This window comes from Cervus elaphus, chromosome 11 (genome assembly GCF_910594005.1).
Source record: "Cervus elaphus chromosome 11, mCerEla1.1, whole genome shotgun sequence".
Classification (NCBI taxonomy): Eukaryota; Metazoa; Chordata; class Mammalia; order Artiodactyla; family Cervidae; genus Cervus; species Cervus elaphus.
The window spans coordinates 7,770,166-7,794,009 of NC_057825.1; the positions used below are offsets into that span (position 1 = coordinate 7,770,166).

The following is a 23,844-nucleotide window of genomic DNA, read 5'->3' on the forward strand; positions in this document are numbered from 1 at the left end:
TCATTATTAGAGTAGAGTTTAACTTAAGAAGGTGCCAGGTCACGCTGGAGTGGGGCCGAGGTTTGAACACCAGCAGACATCACAAATGAAACTAGGCTTCATCACATATGAAACGTAGTCCACTGGAGAAGGGAAACTGGGCTTCACAGAGACTTAATTCCCAGGTGGTCTTGTGGTTAAGACTCTATGCTTCCAATGCAAAGGGCACAGGTTCAACCCCTGGTAGGGGAACTAAGATCCTACATGACTCAAGGAGTGGCCAAAAAAATCTAGGCTTCACAGAAAAAGATCGTCAGAGTTTCAACAAAATGGTTTATAAGCCAAAGACTTTTGAAACTTTCTGGTTCATGTTCATATATGCACTTACCTATCCATAAATTTGTTTTTCTTCCCTTTCACTATAAAAAATTTTCCCCTGTGGCATCTGTTATCAAAATCTTTAAAATGCCAGAATTTATATATAAAGTTTAAAAAGACTATTTACGTATGCCCCTTTTCCTAAACCTCACAGGTGTGTACTGGACCCAGTGCGGACGACACTGCTTCCTGTGTGGTCGACACCAGGTACTTTATTCACGTGTCTCTTCTGGCTGTGCTGGGTCTTTGCTGCTGCATGTGGGTTGTCTCTAGTTGTGTGTGGGCTTCTCACTGCAGTCACTTCTCTTGTTGTGAGCACAAGACTCTAGGCGCTCGGGCTTCAGCAACTGTGGCACATAGGCCATAAGCTCAGTAATTCCAACTCGTGGGCTTAGCTGCTCCATAGCATGAAGAATCTTCCAGACCAGGGAGTGAACCCGCATCCTCTGCATTCACAGGCAGATTCCTATCCATTGTGCCACCAGGGATTCCCACTACCAAGTATTCTAATCCAAGGAAATTGCCAAAGCTCTCCAGCTGAGTTAAGCAAACAGAAACTATCTTTTATTCTAATCACTGACAGCGGGAAAGGAGAATATGCCAACAGAGGGAGAAGACATCAATCTGGGAAAACCCAGATTTAGGATCTAAGGTACAAAGGCCTTGTTGCTCTTGTTAGTTGCTCAGTCATATCTGACTCTTTACAATCCCATGGACTGTAGCCCACCAGACCCCTCTGTCAGTGGGATTTTCCAGACAAGAATACTGCAGTGGGTTGCCATTTCCTCCTCTGAAGGATCTTCCCGACCCAGGGGTCAAACCAGTCTCCTGCACAGCAGGTGGATTCTTTACCGCCGAGCCACTGGGGAAGCCCCTACCTGAACGTTAATTGCTTTGTCAAAGTCCTCATGTTTTTTGATCAGAGCCTCCACGCTGTCTAGCGAGTCCCCTTTGTCTTCTGTGTTCAGGAAGGCCTCCCGGGCAGCCATCCAGTTCTCGGCCTGCTCGCAGTCCCGATGGAACAGCTAAAGAAGGGGAGAGGGAGGTGAGGAGTCAAGGAGCCTCTGGCACAAACACCCGGCCTGAGACCCTGTGGCAAACAGGAAGCTACCATTCAGCGTAGGTACCTGCAATTCAAGGCACTGATCCAGCATCATCCTGCGCTGGACCCAGGCCTTCTCCAGGTCTGCGCGCTCCTGGTCTAGAACATCGAGCTTTTCTTTGATCTCGGGGCTGGCGTAGTGCCCATGAGCCAACAGCTGCTGCCCAAACTGCTCAAATGCCTGGAAAGTGCCAGCTCTGGCATCAATTTCTGTGCGGTGTTCCTGCCAAGAGGAGGGGAGGGATTAAGGTAACTGGCAGGATGAGCAGCCCACTCTCATGTCAACCACTGAAGTCCTCCTGGCCTGGCAGGGTCACCACGTATTCGTTGCTCAGCAGGCCAACCTACCTGGTGTCGCTCCAGCAGGGCCTCAGCTCCGGTGACATCCTTGGCTAGCTCGTCTGAGGACACCAGACCTCGGATGCCATTGATCCAAGACATGAGGTCCCTGGAAACCAGAGCCACAGAGGAATGGCTGTTACATTCCCTGGCAAGCGGGCCTTCTGCCCAGGAAAAGAGAGGACTCCCTAAGTCTTGCCTCAGAAAGTTATTTGGGATTAATCTATTGAATGGGACTAGAGCTCTGAGTAAAGTACTTCGAAGCCTCTTGTCTTACTGAATTAATAACAAAAAAATCAAGAATTCCTCAGAGAAATAACAAACAGGTATATAAGATCTTTCACTCTACAAAGTAACAGGAGCTAACATAGACAGTAGCTTTGGTAGTCTCCTACAGCTTCAAATACAAATGCCTTTCTTTAGGATGAAACCTTTTTTCTTTCCTGGCCACATTGTGCAGCTTCCAGGATCTCAGTTCCCTGACCAGGAATTGAACCTGGGCCCTCACCAGTGAAAGCCCAGGTCCTAACCACTGGACCACCAAGGAATTCCCAGGATCAAACCTGAGACGTGTTCAGCCTACGCGTGCGTTTCATCGAGTTAGAAAGGCCTCTGGCCCGAGCTTGCTTCTTACCGGAAGTCGCTGAGGAAGCGCTGCAGGTCGTGGGAGTCCCCCAGCTTGGCCTTGCGCTGGTCGGCACGCTTGCCAAGGCTGCTCCATGCCTGGTTCAGCTCGGTGCACTTCTCCTGCAGGTCCTCTGCGGACTCGGGGTGGGACTGGATCAGACGCTCGGCTGTCTCCCCGAGCGAGTTCACCTGGGGAAGAAAGAGGTGAGAGATGGGGAAGGGGGGAGCGTGGCGCCTCCAGCAGAATCGAGGGAAGCTGGCTCTGCGTCTGTCTGCCGCCTCTCACCTTGTCGCCAAGGGCCGCAAGGTCTCTCTCGAAGCCCTCGTGCTTGCGCTGCAGGGCCTGGACACTGGCCAGGTCATGGCCATAGTTGTCTGTGTTTAGAGCTTGGTTCTTCTCTTCGATCCACTCTTTGGTTTCGTCAGCATCTCTGTAGGTAAGACGCACGTTCACATTCATGAATGCAGAGTTTGGCTGCCTTGACCCCGGTGTGTTTCACTGGCACGTGTTAGGGGCCCACCAACTGCGCTCTAAATGGCATGGAGCACATGTCCACCCGCTCAGCAGTCCTGACTGAGCATCCATCAAGTGCCAGAGCACCAGCACTGACAAGATCCCGTCGAGGCGAACCTGATAGTCACCGGCTCCTTCTCCTGCCAGCCCGGGCTGCCCCTCACCTGTGGAGCCTGCCCCCCACCCCCCACTGCTGCAGGACCACTCCTGCCCATGGAGCCACCCCTCACCTGTGGAACCTCTGCACTTCATGGGCGCTGCCCAGGAGTTGGCTCCGCTCCTCAGCCAGCTGCTGCAGGGACCGCCAGCGCTCATTGAGCTCCTGCCGGAGGACATGAGGCGTCAGCCCACACCTGACTCCAGGAAAAGGGCAGAACCAGAGGCCTGGTGGCTTCATAAGAAAAGAAAGCCTGGGGCACCGAGGACTTCCTGGTTCCAACCTTCCCAGTTCAATCAGTGAGCACACAAGAGAGCCAGAGTCCAGAAAATCAGATCTGGCCCCAGTTCGCCAGACCCCACGGTGCAAACACTCCGCCAGCACCCGGCTTAGAATGGCCGTGGAAGCAGCAGGAGAGAGGAGGCTGATCTGTCCTCATCTCAGCGCCTAGCCTGGTGCCTGCCTCACAGCATCAGCTTTAGAACAACTGCCAAGCGGACAGAGCCCCATGTCTGCCGCCCCAGACTGATCTTGGTGGCACCACCAGTGGTGGGGGGAGGGAAGCGGCCTGAGCACAGCGTGGCTGCAGGACCCTGTCCTCAGAAGACAAACCGGCCTGGGGCCCAAAAAGGAGTCAGGAAAGGCCTTCACTGTGTTCTGGATAACACGCTCCCCGCAGTTCCCAGCCCTCCTGGAGGCACTGGCAGGACTGGGTGAGTGGATCACAGCTCCTGATGCACAGAGAGTAACAATGACCAGGACACCCTTGGAGCCAGGAGAGTGACAACTGCTACAGCTCACACAACTCGTGAGGACAAGAGCCTTGCTGAAGACGGGAGCAGGACATGGGGAAGGAGACCAGGGAAGACCAGGGAAGCTGCTCTGGTGTCTTACCTTGATGGAATTAAAGGTGGCCACGGTGTGAACCATCAGGCGAGCAGACTATGTGGGGAGGGAAGCAGAAGAGCAAACTAATCACGTGTCTGCTGATTACAAGAGAAATCTGAGATGCAAGTGCCATTAATTAGGGCCCAATTGTCCACCAAATGATTGTAAAAGAATACTGTCAAATTTCTGAACAAAGCAGCAAGAAAGTACCAACAAGGAAAAAGTCAGGCCAAAACCCAAGTGCACAATCACATCCAACTCCATGATTAATTTTACAGAAGAGTGAAAGAACAGTGGAAATCACAATTAAAACAGCTGACCGGACAGAAAAGAGAGGCTCAAAGACTATTGACTGGTGTCTTTTTCTTATTCCTACTACAGGAAAAGAGTCCAGAAAACACACTCAATGTAAGAAATGCTGGCAGCTGAGACTATTTAAACACTCAAGTGCACCAATAATTTCATTTCTATTTATGGTTACTGGATCATTGCTCCTTCTAACAGTGGCCCCTTGAACTAAGGGAAACAACCACCTTACTGGATGAGAAAGAAAAGACACTGATGAATTAGCTTCCTCTCATCAATGTCACTTTTAAAAATCGTGCCCTTGGGCTCTCAGAGCCTACCTGGTTTAAGCAGAAAGAAACCCTACTTGGCAGGCATGTGAGGCCTGTAATCCTCAAGTACATAACAAAAAGGAGCCGAGTGTGTATGCAGGGAAGTCGGGCTCCTCAAATGTTCCAGGGACACACCCAGATGATGTTTTCAACCAGTGTGGGTGTGTACAGGGGTCAGAAAGCAGACACCCATTGTTTCTCATTCTTTTCAGAATCAGGAAGTACTGGTGTTTACCAACTCATCTGACATGTATTTCTGAAAAAATATGTTACCAGAAAAATTCTGGCAAACTCTGCCAGATGTCACATAGCTAAGGATGCTGCCCATTCATGACACCAATGATTAAATTTTGTTATGTAAGGAAATTAAGACAGAGAAAAAAGGAAAAAGCGGAATAAAACGAAACATGCATCTTTCCAAGCAATTTGCAGTCTATTTAATAAGCAGAATGGTCAGAGCCTGGAGAGATAAGAAGGCCAAAGAAACAAATCCCTTTCAACCTAGATCCCCACGACAAGCCAGGTGATAGGGCTGGCAAGTACCAAACTAGGGACTGGTGTGAGAGGTTGTTTTTAGGTTTTCATGCTTTCTTTATATTTTAGGAAGGTATGACTTCATGAAGAAACCTGCTTTTTCCAGCTTATCTATAACTTAAGGGACATACTCCTGAAGAGCTAAGTCAGGAGGAAAGACACTCCAATTGGCATTGAGCAGCTAGTTCCATAATCATGGCTATTAGCACTACACATGAGAAAGCTCCCTGGTCCTGCTGGTCAGAGTTATGTCCACCTTGGCTAAGCACCATCCCAGTCTCTGTGGAACAATGTCTACTGCAGCTTGTAAACATCTCTCCTCAGGACATGGACTTTCCATCAAGCCTTTCTTAGGCACCCGGAAAGAGCAGTCAGGTGGATGTTGAGAAGAAAGTCTCCTCCCCTTTTAATCTTCATGTCATTTCCTTTTGGGCTGCAGTCCTACTGGTGGGACCATGCCTCACTATGCAGTGTGACCTCTGCAAAGTGCAGTCATCCTCATATCCTTGGTACTTAAGGAGGAAGGGTCCCAGGACCCCCCCCCCCCCCCCCCCCGCCGAGGTACTAAAATCCATGGATGCTCAAGTCCCTCAGAGCTGGCACCCTGTATGCTCAGGTTCTGAATCCTTGGATTCAACCAACCATGGATCGAATGACAGCATTTTCAATTGCTGGTTGGTTGAATCCAAACATGGATGGCCAACTGTACACTCTGGCAGAGACGGTGTGTGACAAGCTCGACCCCTACCTGAACTTGTGCTGAGCATCTGCAGGAAGACATGCTGCTTCTGTGTTATTAAGCATCACATTTCAAGACATGACCGATTCAAAGAATGTTAACACCAGGGTCAGAAAGACACCAGGCCACACAAGGTCAGAAATGACCACAGGCTCAGTCAGAGAAGCCTAACTACTAAGAAACAGGCACACTAGAAAAGGACACAAAGCGTTTCTGGAACTGGAAAACCTTTAGTATTAACATATTTGCAAAGAAACTTACCTTCCATGGGGAGGCTGTCTTAGAATCAGATTCATCCTATTCAAAGAAAAAGGGACGAGTTTAGGGAGCCAAGAAACTGAGCACAAAACAAAGCTGCATCAGCTTTTCCTCTGAACGATGGGAGGTTCAGAGGAATCAGAACAGTGTTCCCCACTGCGAGTCAGAACATATCACTGGCTGGCAGCAAACTGCGGGACTGGCCGAGTGAAATGAAGCAATCAAACGGGAGTGAAAAAGCCTTTTTTAAAAATGCAGTAGGAGAAATGGAGAGAATGAGGAAGTTTAATAAAATCTCCAGCTTCTCTTTTTATCATTCTCAGAGGATTCTTTGCAAAGGGATAAATAAACCTAAGTAACTGCTGGGGGAAAAGTTCTAAGAAACCGGACAGAGAAAAAGTTTTCGGTTTTTGGAGAATGGCAAACAGAAATCAACTTATTTCTTTTGCACAGGCTTTTACACATAAAACGCATCTCTTGAGGTTCAAGAACAGAAATCTTTACGGGACTCTTGACTGTATACTCTTCCCAAAAGTTAATCCTCAAGTTCAAGTTATAGATGGGGCAACTGACACTTACCCTGGGCATCGCGCCATACACCTCCTACAAGCAGAAAATAAAACAATCACGTTATTAGAGGAAACATCAGTAACACCTACCACTGTCAAGTCAAACTGGAGGCGTGGGAGAGATTACAGAGAGACAGGCAAGGTGACTGGCCAGAGGAACTATTAAAGTCTACAGGGTGACCAAGTGTTTCTACACAGAACCTTTCATTTATTTAAGGAACTACATTAATTTATTACCAGTTAAGGCCTAAAGAAAGATTCAACAACTGCCATGATATTTAAGGGACCTAAGAAGGAAACCTGTTTTTCCCTCCAATCGAAGGTAAACAAGATAGTGCAGGTCACATGGAGAACCTGCACGCTGGCCACACTGTGCACTATGGGGCACGCGAGCTGGGCTACAACACAGGCTGCGGGGGAGCCAAGCTGCTCCTAAGCAGGCTCCACGCAGGAGCCAGACGCCCACCTGCTGCTGCACGGCCTGCACCTCCTCCGCCATCAGACCTTCCGACTCCAGGTCTTCAGCCACCTTGTTAATGTCCTTCAGCCGTGACTCATTGGCCTTGAGATCCTTCAAAGAACAAAGACAATGTCTAGAACTCACAACAGCAATCCAAAGGAGGACCACAGATACTCATGAACTATGGCCTGAATCCATAAATTTCTCTCCGACAGGTATCCCATAAGGAATTTTTCTACTCCTTTACAGTGACCTAAATCAGAAAATCCTGCTTGCTGCTATTGAGGAAGTTAAGAAAACCACATGGCATTGGAAACAGCCTGTCTCTTACTTACTAAACTAACTGTAGCTAATGAAAAACTATTCTGATTGGAGAATTTTTTTAAAACCTTCCTTTGTGGGGGAGAGGACGCATGTTAAAAATGTGATGAAATTTTAAAGTTTGCCACTACAGGAGCGAGGCACTCCCCCATCCAACTGAATTGGTCATAAGAATATATACATGCTTCTTGGCCACAGTATGCAGGCATCTGGGATGTTGCTGATCAGGGATCAAACCCGTACCCCCTGCACTGGAAGCACAGTCTTAACCACTGGCTGGCCAGGGAAGTCCCACAAGAGTATTTTTAAACTGGAGGAATGGATACACAAGATGTGGTATATATATACACACCACGGAGCATTAGCCAATAAACACTAAAAGATCACTGATCCATCTATAATGACAGGACTTTCAAAACCCTCTGTGAAGCCCTTAGTCACGAAGTAACGTAACACTTGATTCCATTTATATGAAATGTCCAGGACACATACATGCAAAGACAAAAAGCAGCTTGGTGTTTGCCAGGTGCTGGTGTGGAGGCGGGGAGGGGGATAAAGAGAGGCTGCTTCATGGGTCTGTAGTCTCCCTTCAAAATGATAATGTTTTGGAAACAGAAGTGACGGTAATAGAACACTGTAAATGAACCAAATGTTTTGAACTATACCCTTTAAAATAGTTAACTGTATGTTATGTGAAAGTCGCTCAGTCATGTCCGCCTCTTTGCGATACCATGGACTGTAGCCCGCCAGGCTCCTCTACCCATAGGATTCTCCAAGAAAGAACACTGGAGTGGGTAGTCACTCCCTTCTCCAGGGGATCTTCCCGACCCAGGGACTGAACCTGGGTCTCCTGTGCTGCAGGCACATTCTTTACCAACTGAGCCACTAGAGAAGCCCAATGTTATGTGAATTTAACCCTAATTAGAAAAACTACTTTTACACATTTTTGTATGATAGATTAGGAAAGTTCTGAAAACAACACGTAGAGAAAACTGCACGTATTGATGTCTTCTCAGAACTAAAGTGGTGCAAGAAAAGTTATGATTAAACTTGTTTTAAAATGGCTACAGAGACAGAGGAATATAATCTCTGTAATTTTCATTCCAGAAATCCACAGTCAAATGTCAAGAGATCCAAATCTTTGAACAATTTTCCGCTCAGTTGCAAGACTTCCCATACCTTCTGGAAGTCGTCAAACTTCTTCTGCAGCACTTCAACCTGCTCCAAGTCCGCACCGACCTCCTCACTTGTCAGGGCCGCTTCTTTCTCATTGATCCACTGCTGTAGCTCATTCGCTTCACGGAACAACATGAACTTCTTACAGCTCTTCTCCAACATGCCTTTACGCTTCTCTCCCAGTTCCAGCAGAGAATGGTACCTGAAGTAATTCAAGAGGGTGACAAGAGGGAGGGAGGGGAGGCGGGTTAGCTTCCTATGGAGGCAGACCACCAGTGTCTCCGAGAGGTGGTCCAAGGCTGTGTGCTGATAAGGATGATGCCGTGGTGGCAGAGTATCAGACAGCAGGTGAAGACGCAGGCCCCGAGGACCCATGGACAGCCTCCGGGACAAGCACACACTGCACTGTTCACAATGGGGTGGCGGGGGCAGCCTCGGGGCCGCGTGTACCCTGACAACACCACAACCACAAATGACCAAAACCAAGCGTTCAGCATAACACAGGCTCCATGCGACTACAGCTGCCAGATGAGAGATGGATTTGCTGGGCGCGGTGTATACAGAGGGCCTGTTCTCCTGTCGTATGATTCTGCCAGCAGCCCCCAGGTGGTGGGGGAAGGTACACTGAGCTTTATCACAGCCTCATTCAGGATGTTAGTACTCTGGAACAGTAGGGAATTCCTACTGTTTCTATGTTAATATACTTATTTCTCAGGAAGTTTTGGCCACTTTGGAAGGAGAAATCACGTAAAGCACGTTTTGCTAGCTGATTTCTTATGAAAAATCCAACAACACTCGAACCCTTGGGAACCAAAATACAAAAGGCTGAACTCCTGGTATCCTTGTAGATGTGAAAATAGCAAACTTAATACAACCGAGTTGAAAGTTAAAAAAAGGTCTAGAATAGAATCTAAGTTTCCCAAAGCGAAATAAAACAGGAACGCGTTACCAAGAATCAGAGACTTTTAAGAGGCGTTTGGTTTCCTGCCGACAGAGGAACACTAGGGTACCGGCCGCCCAGTCTGCTGACAGTGGCTAGTCCAGCACGAAAGCCAATAGGAGGCAAACCGACCAGGCTCTGAACGCACAGCTGCACAGAAGCACCAACGAGAGAAGCGGCCACAGCTGACATGGCGTCACCCGAACCCCTTCCCTCGTGAGCCAAAGCTGCTGCCGGAGACGGGCCCTCCCGCCACCTCGCCTTCCTCAACCAGTGAGCGCCTTCAAGAGAAGCGGGACAGGGAGGATGGACAGGGGCGGCGGGTGGTGCTCGGCAGGGCTTCCGGCCTACTCACAGTTCTTCCACCTGTTTCATACGCAGAGACACGCTGCCGGCCTCCTTAGTTACCCGCGTCCTGCACAGGGGGGCACAGCAAAAGCACGCACGGATTAGTGGGTTAATCCACGGGGTGGAGGCAGCAGCTCCGACGGGGGCCGGGACGGTGGACACTTCAAGGGGGAAGTGACGGAGTCATTCGAGAGCTCTTGGAAGCAGGCTAGGCCGGGAGTGAAGTCACAGTAAGGAAAGACCAGGAAAATCAAACCCAATGACACGAGAGCGTCAGTTCCCGTTTGCTTTCCTGTCTGCCATGCTTTAGGCAGTAAACGTTCCTGGGCCAGAGACACTGGTCACTTCAAAGAGCCAGGCCAGGGGTACAGCAACCGCCCCGAGGAAGAGGTTTTCCTGAGGGCTGACATGCAACTGGAGTCAGGTATCTAGTCCACTTTTTTGCTCTCATATTTATGATCCAGGCCAAAACTTCTCATTCTTAGCAGTAACAGAAAGCATTGGTAAGTGTAGAAAAACTGACCTCTGTAGGGAGAAACAGGGTCAAAAAAGTTCTACCATTCCAACCTCTCATCAGAGTGTACCTCCTGACTATCTTCCAGGTGTCCAGAGCTTTAGATCTCATTAGTGGTGTAAGATGTCCCCTAAAAGAAGGACACCGGTCTTTAAGGGAGCTTAGCCACAGGAAAGAGGGCAGAGCTGTTTCCTAAAAAATACACTCCACTCAGAGCACAAAGCCACGATAGAGAAACACACTCCATGCGGCCTTTGGCAGAGAACAGAGCTCAAGGGATACAGAACAGCTAAAAACCCCTTTTCAGAAAGCACCTCCTGAACTGAAGAACAAAGATCCAGATGGTGATAATTAGCAAATGTTGTTTAGGAAAAGCAACTGGCAAATGCAGGGAAAACAACAAACCAAAGGAAAAAAAAACAGATGGGTCAGGGATCGTAGGTTCCAGGGATCAGAGCTGTGTGGGTAAGCTATGCTGTGGGGGCGGGAGGAAGAGTACACCTTTGAGCGCAGACGGCCGCCGGGACAGCGCTCACCCTGGAGCCTCAGCTCAGGGTGGCCTCCACCTTGGCCCCGCACGACGCAGCCCTCCGCCGGCCCGCCGCCACCGCCCACGAGGCCCTTACTGGTTGTCGATCTGCTCCTGCCGCAGTGCGATGCTGCCCTGCTCCTCTAGGAGGTTCTCCCTGGAGGCCGACTGCGCAGGGTCCAGCTTCTTCACGTAGGCAGCCGGCACAAAGCCCTGCCGGTCGTTCACTTCCACTTTCCACCAGTCCTACACAGAAAGAGACTCTTCACTGCAAGTTCCTCCCCTGACAGAGGGAGAACCCAAGGAGGCCTGTGCACACATGAAAAAGAGCTCCAGTCACGGCATGAGGGCCCCGTGACGGTGCCAAAGTCACCTGATGTGAAGATGGGAATTTTGGTCCCCTTGTGACCTGCTGTGTATGGGGATGGTCATGAGCGAGGCAGCCATGACTTCACTGGAGCAGGAAGGCCACCTTCTCTTCGTATAGATGCTCCAGAATTGTGCTAACATGGCAGCCTCGAGCCACACTCCATGAAATTAAATAAAATCTCAGCTGCTCTGGCACCTCTGAAGCCCTTCGTGATCACCTGTGACTAGTGGCTTCTGTGGGGCCAACAAAGACACACAGTCTGCCATCACCACAGCTTCAACTGGACGAGGCTGCTCTTGAGTAAACCAGAGTCAGACCAGGCAGTTAGTTTAGGTTTAAGGTCAGCAGAATGACACTGGCCAGGGTTTCCTCAAAGACCCACAAACAGGTGAGTCAAGGGGGTGGGAAAAAAAGGTGCCTAACACTTCTCCAGCCTACACCAAGACAGGGGGCAGGATCTTGGGGGTCTTGGGGGGCTCGTCAGATGACACGTGGAGGTTCATGGCCTCATTCCAAGGCCACGGTCAATCAGAATGCATTAAGGAAGAAAGACTGATGAACCAGGCAGCACTGAACTTGGAGAAGACGAGAAGGAGGAACCTACAAGGTAATGCTGGCACCTGTCTTCAACCCTCTTCTGTGGCCCTACAGTCTAGAACAGGTACCAGCGACAGAGAAGCAGACTTTGGCTCAAAAGAGAAAAAAATTCCACTTGGAAGTGGTCCATAATGAAAAAGCTCTCCTTGAGAGTGACAGTCACTACCCTAGCTCTCAGGTATTTATGGAAACAGACTGGTCATTTCAATCACAGGCAAAACAGTAAACCCACATGACTTGGGAGACTGACATGGAAACTATAGTAACTTCAAGTTTTAAACCAGCCTCATCCTGGAAAGACACACTCCCAAGACACCCAACACATGGAAACCAACCCCCAGTCATCCTCTGTGCTTGCCTTATTGGTGCTGTTGAGTAAGGTGAGAATGTCTCCTTTCTTCATGGTGACCTCTCGGGGACTCTTCTCCTGATAGTCATAGAGCGCCAAGACCAGCTCCTTCCCAGTCTCGTCATCCATGGGGGCCACTTGTTGCTAAAAATCCAAAGGAAGGGCAAACACAGTTATGGGATGTCTCTGGAGTGCTGTCTCAGCCACTGTAGATCCCAACCTCAGCAGGAGACCCACATTCACCAAACAAACACTAGACACAGTTCTTCTCTGAAGCTACCAAGAAGATCTGATTCAGGAAGCCCAGCTGTCTGGGACCTTTAAGGTCACAGGGAAGTCACCTATGGGGGCTTCCCTGGTGGGTCAGTGGTTAAGAATCTGCCTGCCAATGCAGGAAACACAGGTTTGAGCTTTGGTCCAGGAAGATCCCACATGCCTTGGAAAAACTAAGCCTGTGTGCTCAACTGTTGAGCCTGGGCACCCCAACTACTGAGCCTACACGCCCTAAAGCCTGTGCACTACAAGGAAGAGTAGTCCCCGCTTTCTGCAACTAGAGAAAGCCCACGAAGCAATGAAGACCCAACAGCTAAAAATACAAAAATAAAAGAACATCACCTATGACCATGCCACCTGCTGTCAGCATCTGGGTCTTTTGGCCTCCCTGCTCCCTGGCCCCCACCCAACCCCTGGCATCTCACAGTCTTTGACAAGAAAAGCCTCACTTACCCGGCACGACTGGGCCTGCTCTCGCAGGGCCTGGATGCTGCTGCCATAGGCGCTGAGATCCGACATCAAAGCCTCGTGCTTCTTTAGCAGAGCCTGAAATCCAAGTCACACACAGCGACCCTGAGCAAGGAGCCAGAGCTGCCCCCCTGCCTCCCCAACACGCTGTCTGCCTCTGAAATCTGTTTAGCTAGCCAGTGACTTGATCACTCTCTCTCCCTTTATTTGATAAACACTTAATGTAGAGAAAATATCATGTTTTCTATGATCTTTTCATCCATACTTAATTATGCAATCCTTGAAACAGACAAAGGGTCAAAAAGAACATCATCACACGTACAGAGATCCACCACCCATCCTTAGAATTGAACACTCCTGGTTAAGTGGCAGCTGGGCACACGCCACCCTCCTCCAGGAAGCCCCTTCCCACCACCCTCCATACTTCCTACTTCTCCAAATCCTATCAGGTCGGGTCAATATTCAGCTCCTGACGGTTTATGTGAAGACAGGCAAGAAAAGGCAGGCACACAGCTATACCTAGACCTTTATGAATAAAATTTAAGAGTTCCATTCAGAAAAGATGACTAACAAAAAATTGTGCTTATGTATACATGTGTATGCAGAAAAAACGAAATAAGAACGGAGACATGGTCACAGCTAACAGTGAAAGGCCAAGGCTGCCTTCTCTGTTTTGTAAGCATAGTAGAATTACCACAGAGAAAAGTGGAAAGAGATGCTGAAACACCTTCAAAGCCATGAGACTGCACCTTGCACATGTGGTCGTTCTCCTAACCGTACCCAGTCCAAGCCTGGTATCCCCAGTATGCATCACCTCGGCCGAGTCCTCATCTTTGCCATAGTCGGTGCTGCCCACGATGGGTTCCTTCTCCCGCATCCAGGACTCGGCCTCGTTGGCGTCGGCAAAATACTGCTGGGCCTGCAGCGAGTCCTCCAGGTCCTGCCGCCGCTGGGAGGCCTTGGACTTCAGCGACTCCCACTTCTGGTTCAGCTCATGGAGCTTGGCCTTCACGTCCTCGGCGGCAAAATGGCCTGTAGGGTGGCAAGGGAAGGAGGACAATGAGAAACATGGGGACAAACAAGGTCCTCTGAGCGCGCACAGCCCCTGTGACACTATGTCCAGGGAGCCAGGTCCCTTCATGGTCCCAGTTTTACTTAAGGCCCAAGTTCCAACCCTTTAACAGATCTCCTCAGACCACGATGTCTGTCTAGACTCTAAGCAGACAGCCCTAGTTGGCATTAGTGATATCATCATAAACAAACAATAAAACCAACAGCCCCCTCTGATCCTCTGTCATGGAGACTCATGAGTGGCAGGCACTGTCTCAGGCTCCTCAAAACTTAACCTCATTTAGTCTTCTCAACTGTGGGAGAAGTTGAGAAGTTGGTGGGGGGGGGAGAGGGGTGGAATTCAGGCTCAGAAAGGTGACAGACTAGTCAGGGTCACAGTCAGGAGGCAGGGGGATGGTCTTCAACCCCTAGCTCAGCCTGACTCGGGTCCATGCACTCAGCGAGCGCCACGAGGAATGAGAACGAAGCTACCTCCCAACAACACTCACCCTCCTCCACCATGGCGTTCCCCTTCTGTGTGACTGCTTTGATGCGGGGCTCATGGCCAGCAATTTCTGCTTGTAGGGCTTGGTGTTTCTTTAGCAGGTTCTGGACTCCAATTAAATCTTTGCCTGAAAGAGGAACCACTCCCAAGTCATCGAGAGAAAAGTCAACCCCCGTCACTCTTGGCTTTCCCCACAGTTTCACTTAAAAACCCAGTTCAACTGAAACTTGACTTTGCTCATTCGGACATGGGTCCCCCTCCTGCTGTAAGGGTAGGCCCGTTCCTAACTGGACTTCCATCTGACGGAAGCAGGCTGACCTCTGTTGGTGGAGGCGGCAATAGGTTCTTTCTCCCGAATCCACGTCTCTTCATCCTCAACGTCACGGAAGAGCTGCTGCAACCGTAGGGAATCAGCCAACTTCTGCTTTCGGGCAACCATGGGCTCCTTGAGTGCCTCGTAGCGGGCTACCAGGGCCTCCTGCTTCTTCTTGATGTTTTCAGCGTCAAAGTGGCCTGCGTCCTGGAACTGACGGGCCTGGATTGTGATGCCATCGATGCGATCCTGGAGACAGGAAGGACAGGGTCTTGAAAGCCTGGCCTGGGGCTGCCCAAGGATGGTTCTGGACATTTCTTGGCTGATGTTATTACCTCAGGTGTGGTTTGATCACACACTGAGAAAATAACACAGAGTTGTCTCCCCACACCCTGGAGTATGCTTCCAGCCGTCCTTTCCCCATTTTGGGCTCCCAGGAAGCTCCAAGGGCAAGCAGGCCAACCTGAACAGAAGCAAGTAGTGCAACCACGATTCTCTAAGGCACCGACACACTTCATCCCCCCCGAACTGACTGGCCTTGGCTGACCGGCCCCTCTCTCCCCGGCGTGCATGGCCCCACATCCGCATCCAGGGCCCGTACCTGGTGCGCTGCCACGTCAGCCTCCAGCAGGGCATGCTTCTTCTGGAGGTTCTGGACGTTGGTGAGGTCTTTGCCGTAGTCGTCCGAGGCCAGATGACCTTCCACTTCGTACAGCCACAGCTCGATGTCCTCAACGTTGCGGTTAAACTGCTGCTGCTGGTTAGCCTCACGGAGCTTTATGCCTGTTCAAGGGGGCAAAGTCGAGTCTGTGAGAGAGTATCACCTTTCTGCCAGCGCTGTTTGTAAACAGCGGCACCTCTCGGAAGGACCACGATGGGGCAGGGCTTCAGTGAAGGCTTCAATGTCTATCACAAGGTGAAGGAAAACTGCAAGCTTGGCTCTGCCTTCCAGATGCAGAGCTGGAATGAGCCCCATGGGTTAAGTGCTAATGAATGGTTAGGTGCCCTAGGCTCACAGCTGACCTCTTCCACTGAAGAGGCCCCAGTCAACCAAGCCCACTGGCCAAATCAGCCTCTTCTCTCTCAGGCTGCCCCACCGGCCAGTACAGAGTCACATCCGCCAACCCTGCACATCATTAGGTACCCACGCAGCTGACTCCCTCAGGAAGTGAGCCCCAGTGCCCAGTCACCTGGTGCAGCTTGCCTAGGAGGCCCAAGGACCTAAACCAGGGAACCAGGGACAAGCATTTAATTCTCCAAACCTCCCACCACAACCCCGTGCACGCCTCCCCTCACCTTTCAGCTCTGTGGCCTCCAGCAGCTTCTTCCACAGACTGATGACCTCATTCATCCGAGCCGCCACCTCATCCTTGGCATAGTGGTCAACGTCGATCAGCTTCTGCCCGGCTTTCTCCAGGGCATCAATGCGGCTCTGGTTTGCCGAGAGCTCGGCCTCAAAGGCCTGGTGCTTCTGCACTTTTCCTTGTAGGTTGGATGGGTCCTGCCAAGAAAGAGGTTCTCTCTCAAACCTGAGGACAGCAAGTTACGCTGCACCACACTCACACATATCTTCACAGGGGACGTATGAAACCGCCAGCTTACACCCAGTAGTGTGTTTTTGAAATTTCCAATCTCTTTCTTTAGCTACGTTTATTTGTGAGCACAGTGTCTGGCTTACTGAGCAAGGGCTACATCGCACTGCCAACAGGATCTTACTTTATAAGCTTCATCTGTGGCGGTTTTCATCTTCTCGTTGACCCAACTCTTGAGCTCATCAGAGTCACGGAAAAACTGCTGCAGGTGGAAAGAATCTGCGAGCTGGGCACGGCGGTACATGGCTCTCTCATGCAGGGCGTTGCGGCGGCTCAGTAGCTGGAAGGCAAGGCCCCCTGTGAGTCTCTACTCTCACCCCTAGCTGACCTGCCTTGAGAGGGACACCCACGGGTGGAAAGGAGGCTAGTGAGGAAGTTGTGCACTCACCGCGTCTCGCCGGGTGGCCACATCTTCCATCGCGTAGTGGTTGTTCTGAATCAGCTTGGTAGCAAACTCATCTAAGGCCTAGGAGGAAGAAGAAGGTCCGTCACTGGTGAGGGCTCATCACAGCTCGGCCCCCGGAGGGGAGGGGAGTGCAGAACACAGCACAAAACGCTCTAGACCATGTCAAGGACTTCACTCTGAGGTTTGCTATGACAACCTTCATCCCTTAACTTCTGAGTTTTTACTTGATGTCCTCCATCAGATGGCTCAAGTGTAATGCTAGCTTCACTCAGGACTGCAGACATTGGCTGCAGTTAACATCAGGGCAGGATTTGACGGGGTTGGACACAGGTTAACAGCCTTTCAATTCCTAGTTCTTTTTTTTCGGCCAAACCACATAGCATGCAGGACCTTAGTTCCCTGACCAGGAATCGAATCCATACCACCTGCAGTGGAAGCTGAGCATCGTAACCACTGTAAGTCCTCAATTCCTACTTCCAAGATCAGTGCTCAGTGGGGAAAAACCTCTTCCCTTAGTCCTTAACTACTTTAACAGGGAGGAAGTCTCAACCTGGAGGGTTACAACAAGAGAACAGTATCTTTCTAGAAGCTGTGCTGTGTCTCCAGCAAGGTGGTTGATCACCCCCGTGAGAGTGTAAGCACCCGAAGACTTCTCTGACTCTGCTTGGAAGCCTCTCAGAACCAAAGAGACCTCCGCTGACGCTAAGGATCACATGACGGCACGGACGCCAGGAAGGGGTCTTACTGTGATCTTCTCCTCCTGGGCGCTGAGGGACTTCTCAAAGTCCTCGTGCTTCTTGAGAAGCGCTTCCACACTATCCAAGGAATCGCCCAGGTCTTCATTCAACAGGAACGCCTTACAGAAGGAAACACAGTGTTGACATAATGTTCGATGCTCTTCCCTTCTCAGGGCTGGAAAGCAAAGGCTGCTGAGGCCAAAATACAGAAAGGAGAGGAAGAGAGACTATGGCCATGAAACTCTCGGGTCTCCCCTGGAAGCCAGAGGTCCTTCTAGATTTGCTTAAAACCAATCCAGCAAGAGCATGAAACCCTCGTTCTACCCTCTATTGAAACTTTGCTTCAACAGTTTTTGTCGCCTCTAGTCGATTTAGATCACACAAAATGCAAAGTTCTAAGGAGAAGAAAATCTAACAAAAAACTTTACACCATCACAGTCCTCTGAAAAACCGGGTCCTTTCCTAAGGGCCCTTCAGTCTCAGCAACAGGAATGGTGCTGGCAGGGCCCATGGAAGCCGGCAACCCCTCCCTCCACGTGACGCAGAACCGAACCTGCACAGAACGGGCCAGCTGAGCAGCATGGCCGGCCCCCACCCCACTCACCTCCTGCTTGCTCATCCAGTTGTCCACCTGCTCCGTGTCGCGGTAGAAGAGCTGCAGGTCCATGCACTGCTCGTACTGCTGCCGTCGCAGCTCCCAGAGCTCCAGCAGCGCGGCCCGCTCCTCGGAGAGGATGGTCAGCTGGCGGGGTGGGGACAGGGGAGGGGAGGGGACGTCAGATACAGAGGCTCCCGGAATTTCTTAATCCTCTGCTAACTTTCAGGCCTTGGTTCTGACTTGCACAAGAAGGATAGCATTCACTTGCACGTGTCAGCCAAGTCACCAAAAAAAAAAAAATCACAGATCCTGAGGGTTTGCATGGTCATGTTAAACCTAAGAGTTGGCCCTGTTAGAATGAACCTAGAATTATTAATAATTTGTTGCCATATTATCACATACAATGTTAGGCAGACATGACAAGTAAACTTCAGGTGGAAGAAAAAGGGCATCTATGTAAAAGTGAGGCAGCACAGGAGCAGCAGGGACTCTTAGGTAAGAGATGTCAACTGAGTGGGTTCTCCTCAGAATACACTGACTAGATCCATCAATGCCCAAGACTTAATTTTAAGGCTGTATAGTTAACAACAATAAAATGTGTCTTTAAAATGTCTCTTCCTGGTCTATATAGTATTAAAAACATAAAAATCATTATCTAATGTGCCTCAGCCATCTTTAAGAAAATACTTTGAAACTTTAGAATTATATACACATACACGTAATTTAATGTTTCCTCTCAACTCCAACTACTAATGCAGGCCTCAGCTCCCTGCAAAGTCCCCTTTAAGTAGGACATATGTTGCATGTGGCCCACACAAATGGAACTTTCTCTAATCAATCACCATGCATCTTCTTTTTAAATCTCTGAAAGTGTTTGCTGCTCCTCAACTTCCAGACAGAATCTCCTGCATTTTCTCTGACACTGGTGAATGCAATGTCTGAATATTTAAGGATGGATAACAGCTTCCAGAGACTTTAGTAAAAGACCCTTTCTTCTCTCGTACCTTCTCCCTCACTTCATCTGAGGCGTAGTGACCAGCTGCAAGCAGGGCCTGTCCAGACTCGTCTGCAGATTTAAAGCTATCTTCATGAGCGTCAATTTCACCCTAATGGGGAAAAAAAAAGGACAATTTATGTCCAGCACTTTGTAACAAAGAGTAAGTTGTTGAATCTTGTATAACCATTCAAATCAGGAATATCACATCTAGAACGAGGAACAAACCAAAGATGACGCCAGGTTTGCTAGTATCAGCCCAGGTCACCAAACTGGACAGCATTGCTTACTAAGAAGTCTGCTTCCTACTGGCTTTTCATGCCATCTGTCAAACCATCAAGTGTCCACATATCTACAGGGCCCGAGCTCTCCATTATCTGTTCCGTTGGTCTATTTCGGGTCTTCTTGTGCCAGATAAACTTATGGTTTTATAATAACTGGTAGGAAAAGTCCCTCCCCTGTTCTTCATAATTGTCTCAGCTGGTTTTTTTTTTTTCCAAATTAAATTACTTTCACATTTATTTATTTATGTGGCTCTACCAGGTCTTAGTTGTGGCATGTGTACTCTTAGCTGTGGCACGTAGGATCTAGTTTCCTGACCAGGGATTGAACACAGGCCCCCTGCATTGGGAGTGCGTTATCTTAGCCACTGGACCACCACCAGGGAAATCCCTTCCAAATTTATTTCAAAATCAGCATGTTTCATTTCAGAAACAAAGGCCTCTGTCTGGGCTTCTGCCTGGAACTGCAATGAACGTATACATCTTGGGGAGAATTTGTACCTTTACAAGCAATCATTCTATCCATGCCCATCCCTTTATTCTGTTTCTCCCCTTTCCTCAAAACTGTACAGTTTTCTCCACTGATGTCTTAAACAACTTCTGTTAAATTCCCAAGTACTTTATATTTTCTCATGCGATAATTAGTATCTTTAAAAATTACGCTTTTAACTGTTGCTAGTCCAGAGGGGGCTGTCTGACTTTTGTATATTTTTTATTTCCAGCACCTCAGAAGATTTATAGTAATAATTTTTTAAACCTTAACAGTGTTTTCCAAAATTACTTAGCCACAGAAAACCCTTTTCTTAAAATATAAAGCCTGTTAAGATCTCATAAAACTAATTTCCCATGGACATACTTTTGGAGAAAGAGCAGATTATGAAGTTTAGATTTACTCAAACCAACCATGAAGTTCAGCATTTAAAGATTTTTTAAGATGGCACAGGATACATATGCAAAACAGCAGCATCTCCACCCTGCTAGAGCTTGGCCCTTTGCTTTTATGAATCATGGTTAAATGAGTTACATATCAGGAGAGTAACCATCTATTAGAAGCAGAAAAAGCAAGACTTCAAAGGCAAAACCAGCCCCAATCCCCATGGTGAGAGCTACCTGTGAGCAAGGTTTCAGCCACTCTGGGCTGGAAGTGACAGAGCTACAGCCATGCACTGTAAGCTCATGGCTTTACTTCTGGAAGATCCTGGAAACCCTACCTTGTGCTCCTGATGCCTATCCAGCAGGGCTTCGGCTCCGGCCACATCGTTGGCAAGTTCATCTGCATTGATGAGGGCTTTCATCTCAGTGACCCAGCTGGTGAGGTCTCGGAAGTCGGCAAGGAAGCGCTGAAGCCTGGAAGACCAAAAGTCCATAAGCAGAGGTCTCCAGGGGAGGCCCCGGGTAGAAGATGCCGCCCCAGAGCTCCGAATTCTATGTCCTCAAGAGTCTAATGAGCCATACAAACTCTAGCCCCGGGAAAGGGAGGACTCTTCCAATCTAGATCAGCAAAACACGACTGAAATCAATCCTTCAAAATTTAGGCTCTGTCTATCACTGTAATTCCCTGAGCTTGTCCCTTATGTTCAACTTCCTTGTCCCCAAGTTCAACTCCTAGTTACCATTAAGAAATACTCTTTCCCTTTCAATCCCTGATTTATGCAATTTTAACAATATTTTACATGATGCTCAGATTGCTAAATACTTATTGCTAATAGGTATTTCCATTTATTTATTTATTTATTTATTTTTTTTTTTAGGTATTTCCATTTATATTGGCTCTAACAAAGTGATCTAGGCTAGAAAAAAGATATTTATAAAGTTATCAATACTGTGCGTGTACATGCAAACACTACAAAGTTGTTAAGTCTCTAAATATAATACAGAAATACATTAATATACAACAAGGAAATATATAACAAATATAGTAAGAGAAAGTCTTCCGCATCTTCTTACTAGAGGAAAGCTATGAAGCTATAATAAGTTCTCCTTGTTACAGAGAACCAACCATCAGTTCTGACCTCTCAACTCTTGTGCTCGCTTCAGCAGCACATATACTAAAACTGGAACGATACAGAGAAGATTAGCATGGCCCTTGCGCAATGATGACACGCAATTCTGACCTCTCAACTCTAAAACAAAAGCTTCACGGTACAGCTGGAGCCCTGGAGGAGCGTGTCTACCTGTAGGAATCGTTGAGACGCGCGTGTCTCTCTGCGGCCAGCGTGCGGATCTGCTCCCAGTTGGTGATCAGCTCCTCTCGCTTCACCTGGATCTGGGTGGCGCTCAGAGGGTGGGACTGCTGCAGGCGGTCGGCCTCAGCACACAGGGCTTTGACCTGGAGACACACGTTTGTCAGGGCTGCTCTCCCGACCCTGGCGAGTAACTCACTCACAGAATCAGCTGCCTTCCAAACCCACCTTGTCCTCCAAGGCAGCAAGATCTCTCTCCAAACCCTCATGTTTCCGCAGCAGAGCCTGGACGCTGGCCAGGTCCCGGCCAAAGTCATCAGAGGCCATTAGCTGTTCCTTCTCCTTAATCCAGCTGATGGTCTCATCCACATCCCTCCAACACAGAGGCACCTGTTAGTCTGCAGCTATGTCATCCATCCGGGACTGGGGCACCACACAGGGCAGAGACCCAGGCGGCCTGACACCTTCTTTGACTCCCCATGGGCCTCACCACACCCAGTTGGGAAATCCCATTCCCACAAGCCCCCTCGGCTTGGTACCTGTTAAAGCGCTGGACCTCAGCTGCCCCGAACAGCTTCCCCTGCCGCTGGAGGGCCAGGCCCTTCAGCCGCTGCCAGGCCGCATTCACCTCATCCTGCTTTGTCTTGATCAGCTCCTCCTCAGGGTGCTGCTCCTGGGCCAGAAAGGGCAGACACGACACTCAAACCCACACCAGCGGCCCCGTCACTGCTCACCTGGCCTTGGCTCCCTGACATGTCTGCCTCAGCAAACCTGACTGTTCTGAAGAATTACCGGCTTTTTGTGTGGAATGGAGGGAAGCTCCTTCCACGGAAGCTTCATTTCTTGTTCTATAAAAAGGGGAGAGCCCTTGTCTGAGCCCAGGAGTCATGTGGTGTGTCTCCAGAGCGGTTCTGGACATCTGTAGCAGCCCCTGCGCTGACACCCTGCAGCGGCACCTGTGTAGGCGCCTCATGAACGACTGCTTGCCCATCTGCTCCAAGTTCAGGGTGTCCGGCGTCATGAGGCTACTGAGAAGCACGCTAGCCCAGAAACATGGCTTTCAGATCTGTTCCTGACTCCACACTGGAAACACTCCTTTCAAAGTCTCCTTCCTCACTAACCACATTGTCTTGTTTAAATAAAATAACAGGTAAAGTGATAAGGTGAAGCACTCCTGGGCTGTGGGAGCCCCTGTGGGATCTGGGGTTTGGCCCGCCTGCTCTCCTCGGCACGACCTGGGGATGGCCCAGGATCCTGAGGGGGTGGCTCGCCTGTCATGTGGAAGGCGAGGTTATGTCTGAGAAATGCTGGTTCTCCTTTCATCACTGAGCCAAGAGGAAACAAGTGCCAACCCCGAAGGATCTACAGGTTTAAAGTTTGCACCCCCATCCCCCCCCAAAGCAAGTTTTCCTTAAAGCAAAAACTCCTGCGGTCACTGTACTGGACCTCTCCAGAGCCCTGAAGGGTGGGCGAAGATAAAGCAGCAGCGACAGGCAGTCCCACTCCCCTCTGGCTGCAGAGCTCCCAGGGGAGAGCCTTGTTTCATTACAGGGCTCCCCAGCTCCCAGGAGTCCAGGGAAGCTCTGACTCAAGAAGAGCACTGAGGTGGCGGTGGACGCCTGCCAACCTTCTGCAGCTTTCGCCACCACACCCTAGTCTGAGAAACCCTGACGCCCAACTTCAACAGCCCATAAAAGCTTCACCAAACCCTACCTGAAAGTGGGCGGAGGAAAGAGATCAAATGAACTCTGCCCTTCCTGCCCACAGCCACAAGTTGAAAAGTGTTTTCTAATTTAGGAGTGAGCAGTACTGCTGCCTTACTGAGATCTAAACAGGACTCAGAAATGCTTTATCAAAACCTGCTCACCCAGAAATCAGGCACCTGATCAAAAGTTTCTGGAAAAATTAGTGAAGTTGTATCACATTAACGTTAATGTAAAGGCAGTTAACATAATGCTGCTATGAGAACACACAGCACTTTCCCATTTACCTGAATCAGCTTGGCAGCGAACTGGTTCACTTCATTGACTCTCTCTTCGTGGGCAGCCATGTCTGTCTGAAACTCTTCAAATTTCTTCTGTAACACCTCCACGTGCTCCAGGTCCTGGCCCAGCTCCTCAGACGTCACAATGGCTTCCT

At 49.4% G+C, this 23,844-nt stretch overlaps 1 protein-coding gene and 1 non-coding gene across 17 annotated transcripts in view; one reads left to right on the plus strand and one right to left on the minus strand.

Moving 5' to 3' along the window:
• SPTAN1 (spectrin alpha, non-erythrocytic 1) overlaps window positions 1–23,844 on the minus strand; it is a 59,516-nt gene that overhangs the window by 19,155 nt on the left and 16,517 nt on the right. For 9 of the 16 annotated variants that reach the window (XM_043916699.1, XM_043916700.1, XM_043916698.1 and 6 more), the window contains exons 5-34: window positions 23,696–23,842; window positions 22,245–22,378; window positions 21,934–22,078; window positions 21,697–21,851; window positions 20,734–20,869; window positions 19,252–19,353; window positions 18,254–18,391; window positions 17,658–17,768; window positions 16,895–16,972; window positions 16,631–16,786; window positions 16,211–16,415; window positions 15,516–15,697; window positions 14,920–15,163; window positions 14,606–14,728; window positions 13,861–14,078; window positions 13,032–13,124; window positions 12,315–12,449; window positions 11,087–11,235; window positions 9,954–10,013; window positions 8,662–8,860; window positions 7,168–7,272; window positions 6,712–6,735; window positions 6,136–6,171; window positions 3,991–4,038; window positions 3,170–3,261; window positions 2,712–2,856; window positions 2,433–2,614; window positions 1,808–1,907; window positions 1,485–1,682; window positions 1,236–1,382 (exon numbers count right to left, since the gene is read on the minus strand). In XM_043916699.1, the coding sequence (XP_043772634.1) occupies window positions 1,236–1,382; window positions 1,485–1,682; window positions 1,808–1,907; window positions 2,433–2,614; window positions 2,712–2,856; window positions 3,170–3,261; window positions 3,991–4,038; window positions 6,136–6,171; window positions 6,712–6,735; window positions 7,168–7,272; window positions 8,662–8,860; window positions 9,954–10,013; window positions 11,087–11,235; window positions 12,315–12,449; window positions 13,032–13,124; window positions 13,861–14,078; window positions 14,606–14,728; window positions 14,920–15,163; window positions 15,516–15,697; window positions 16,211–16,415; window positions 16,631–16,786; window positions 16,895–16,972; window positions 17,658–17,768; window positions 18,254–18,391; window positions 19,252–19,353; window positions 20,734–20,869; window positions 21,697–21,851; window positions 21,934–22,078; window positions 22,245–22,378; window positions 23,696–23,842 (3,987 nt within the window). The remainder of the gene's footprint in view (window positions 1–1,235; window positions 1,383–1,484; window positions 1,683–1,807; window positions 1,908–2,432; window positions 2,615–2,711; window positions 2,857–3,169; window positions 3,262–3,990; window positions 4,039–6,135; window positions 6,172–6,711; window positions 6,736–7,167; window positions 7,273–8,661; window positions 8,861–9,953; window positions 10,014–11,086; window positions 11,236–12,314; window positions 12,450–13,031; window positions 13,125–13,860; window positions 14,079–14,605; window positions 14,729–14,919; window positions 15,164–15,515; window positions 15,698–16,210; window positions 16,416–16,630; window positions 16,787–16,894; window positions 16,973–17,657; window positions 17,769–18,253; window positions 18,392–19,251; window positions 19,354–20,733; window positions 20,870–21,696; window positions 21,852–21,933; window positions 22,079–22,244; window positions 22,379–23,695; window positions 23,843–23,844) is intronic. The other 7 variants (XM_043916704.1, XM_043916703.1, XM_043916697.1 and 4 more) reach the window with 2 other exon arrangements.
• LOC122704120 lies at window positions 21,547–21,648 on the plus strand. The gene has a single exon (XR_006343747.1). It is a non-coding gene; the product is annotated as a U6 spliceosomal RNA (small nuclear RNA).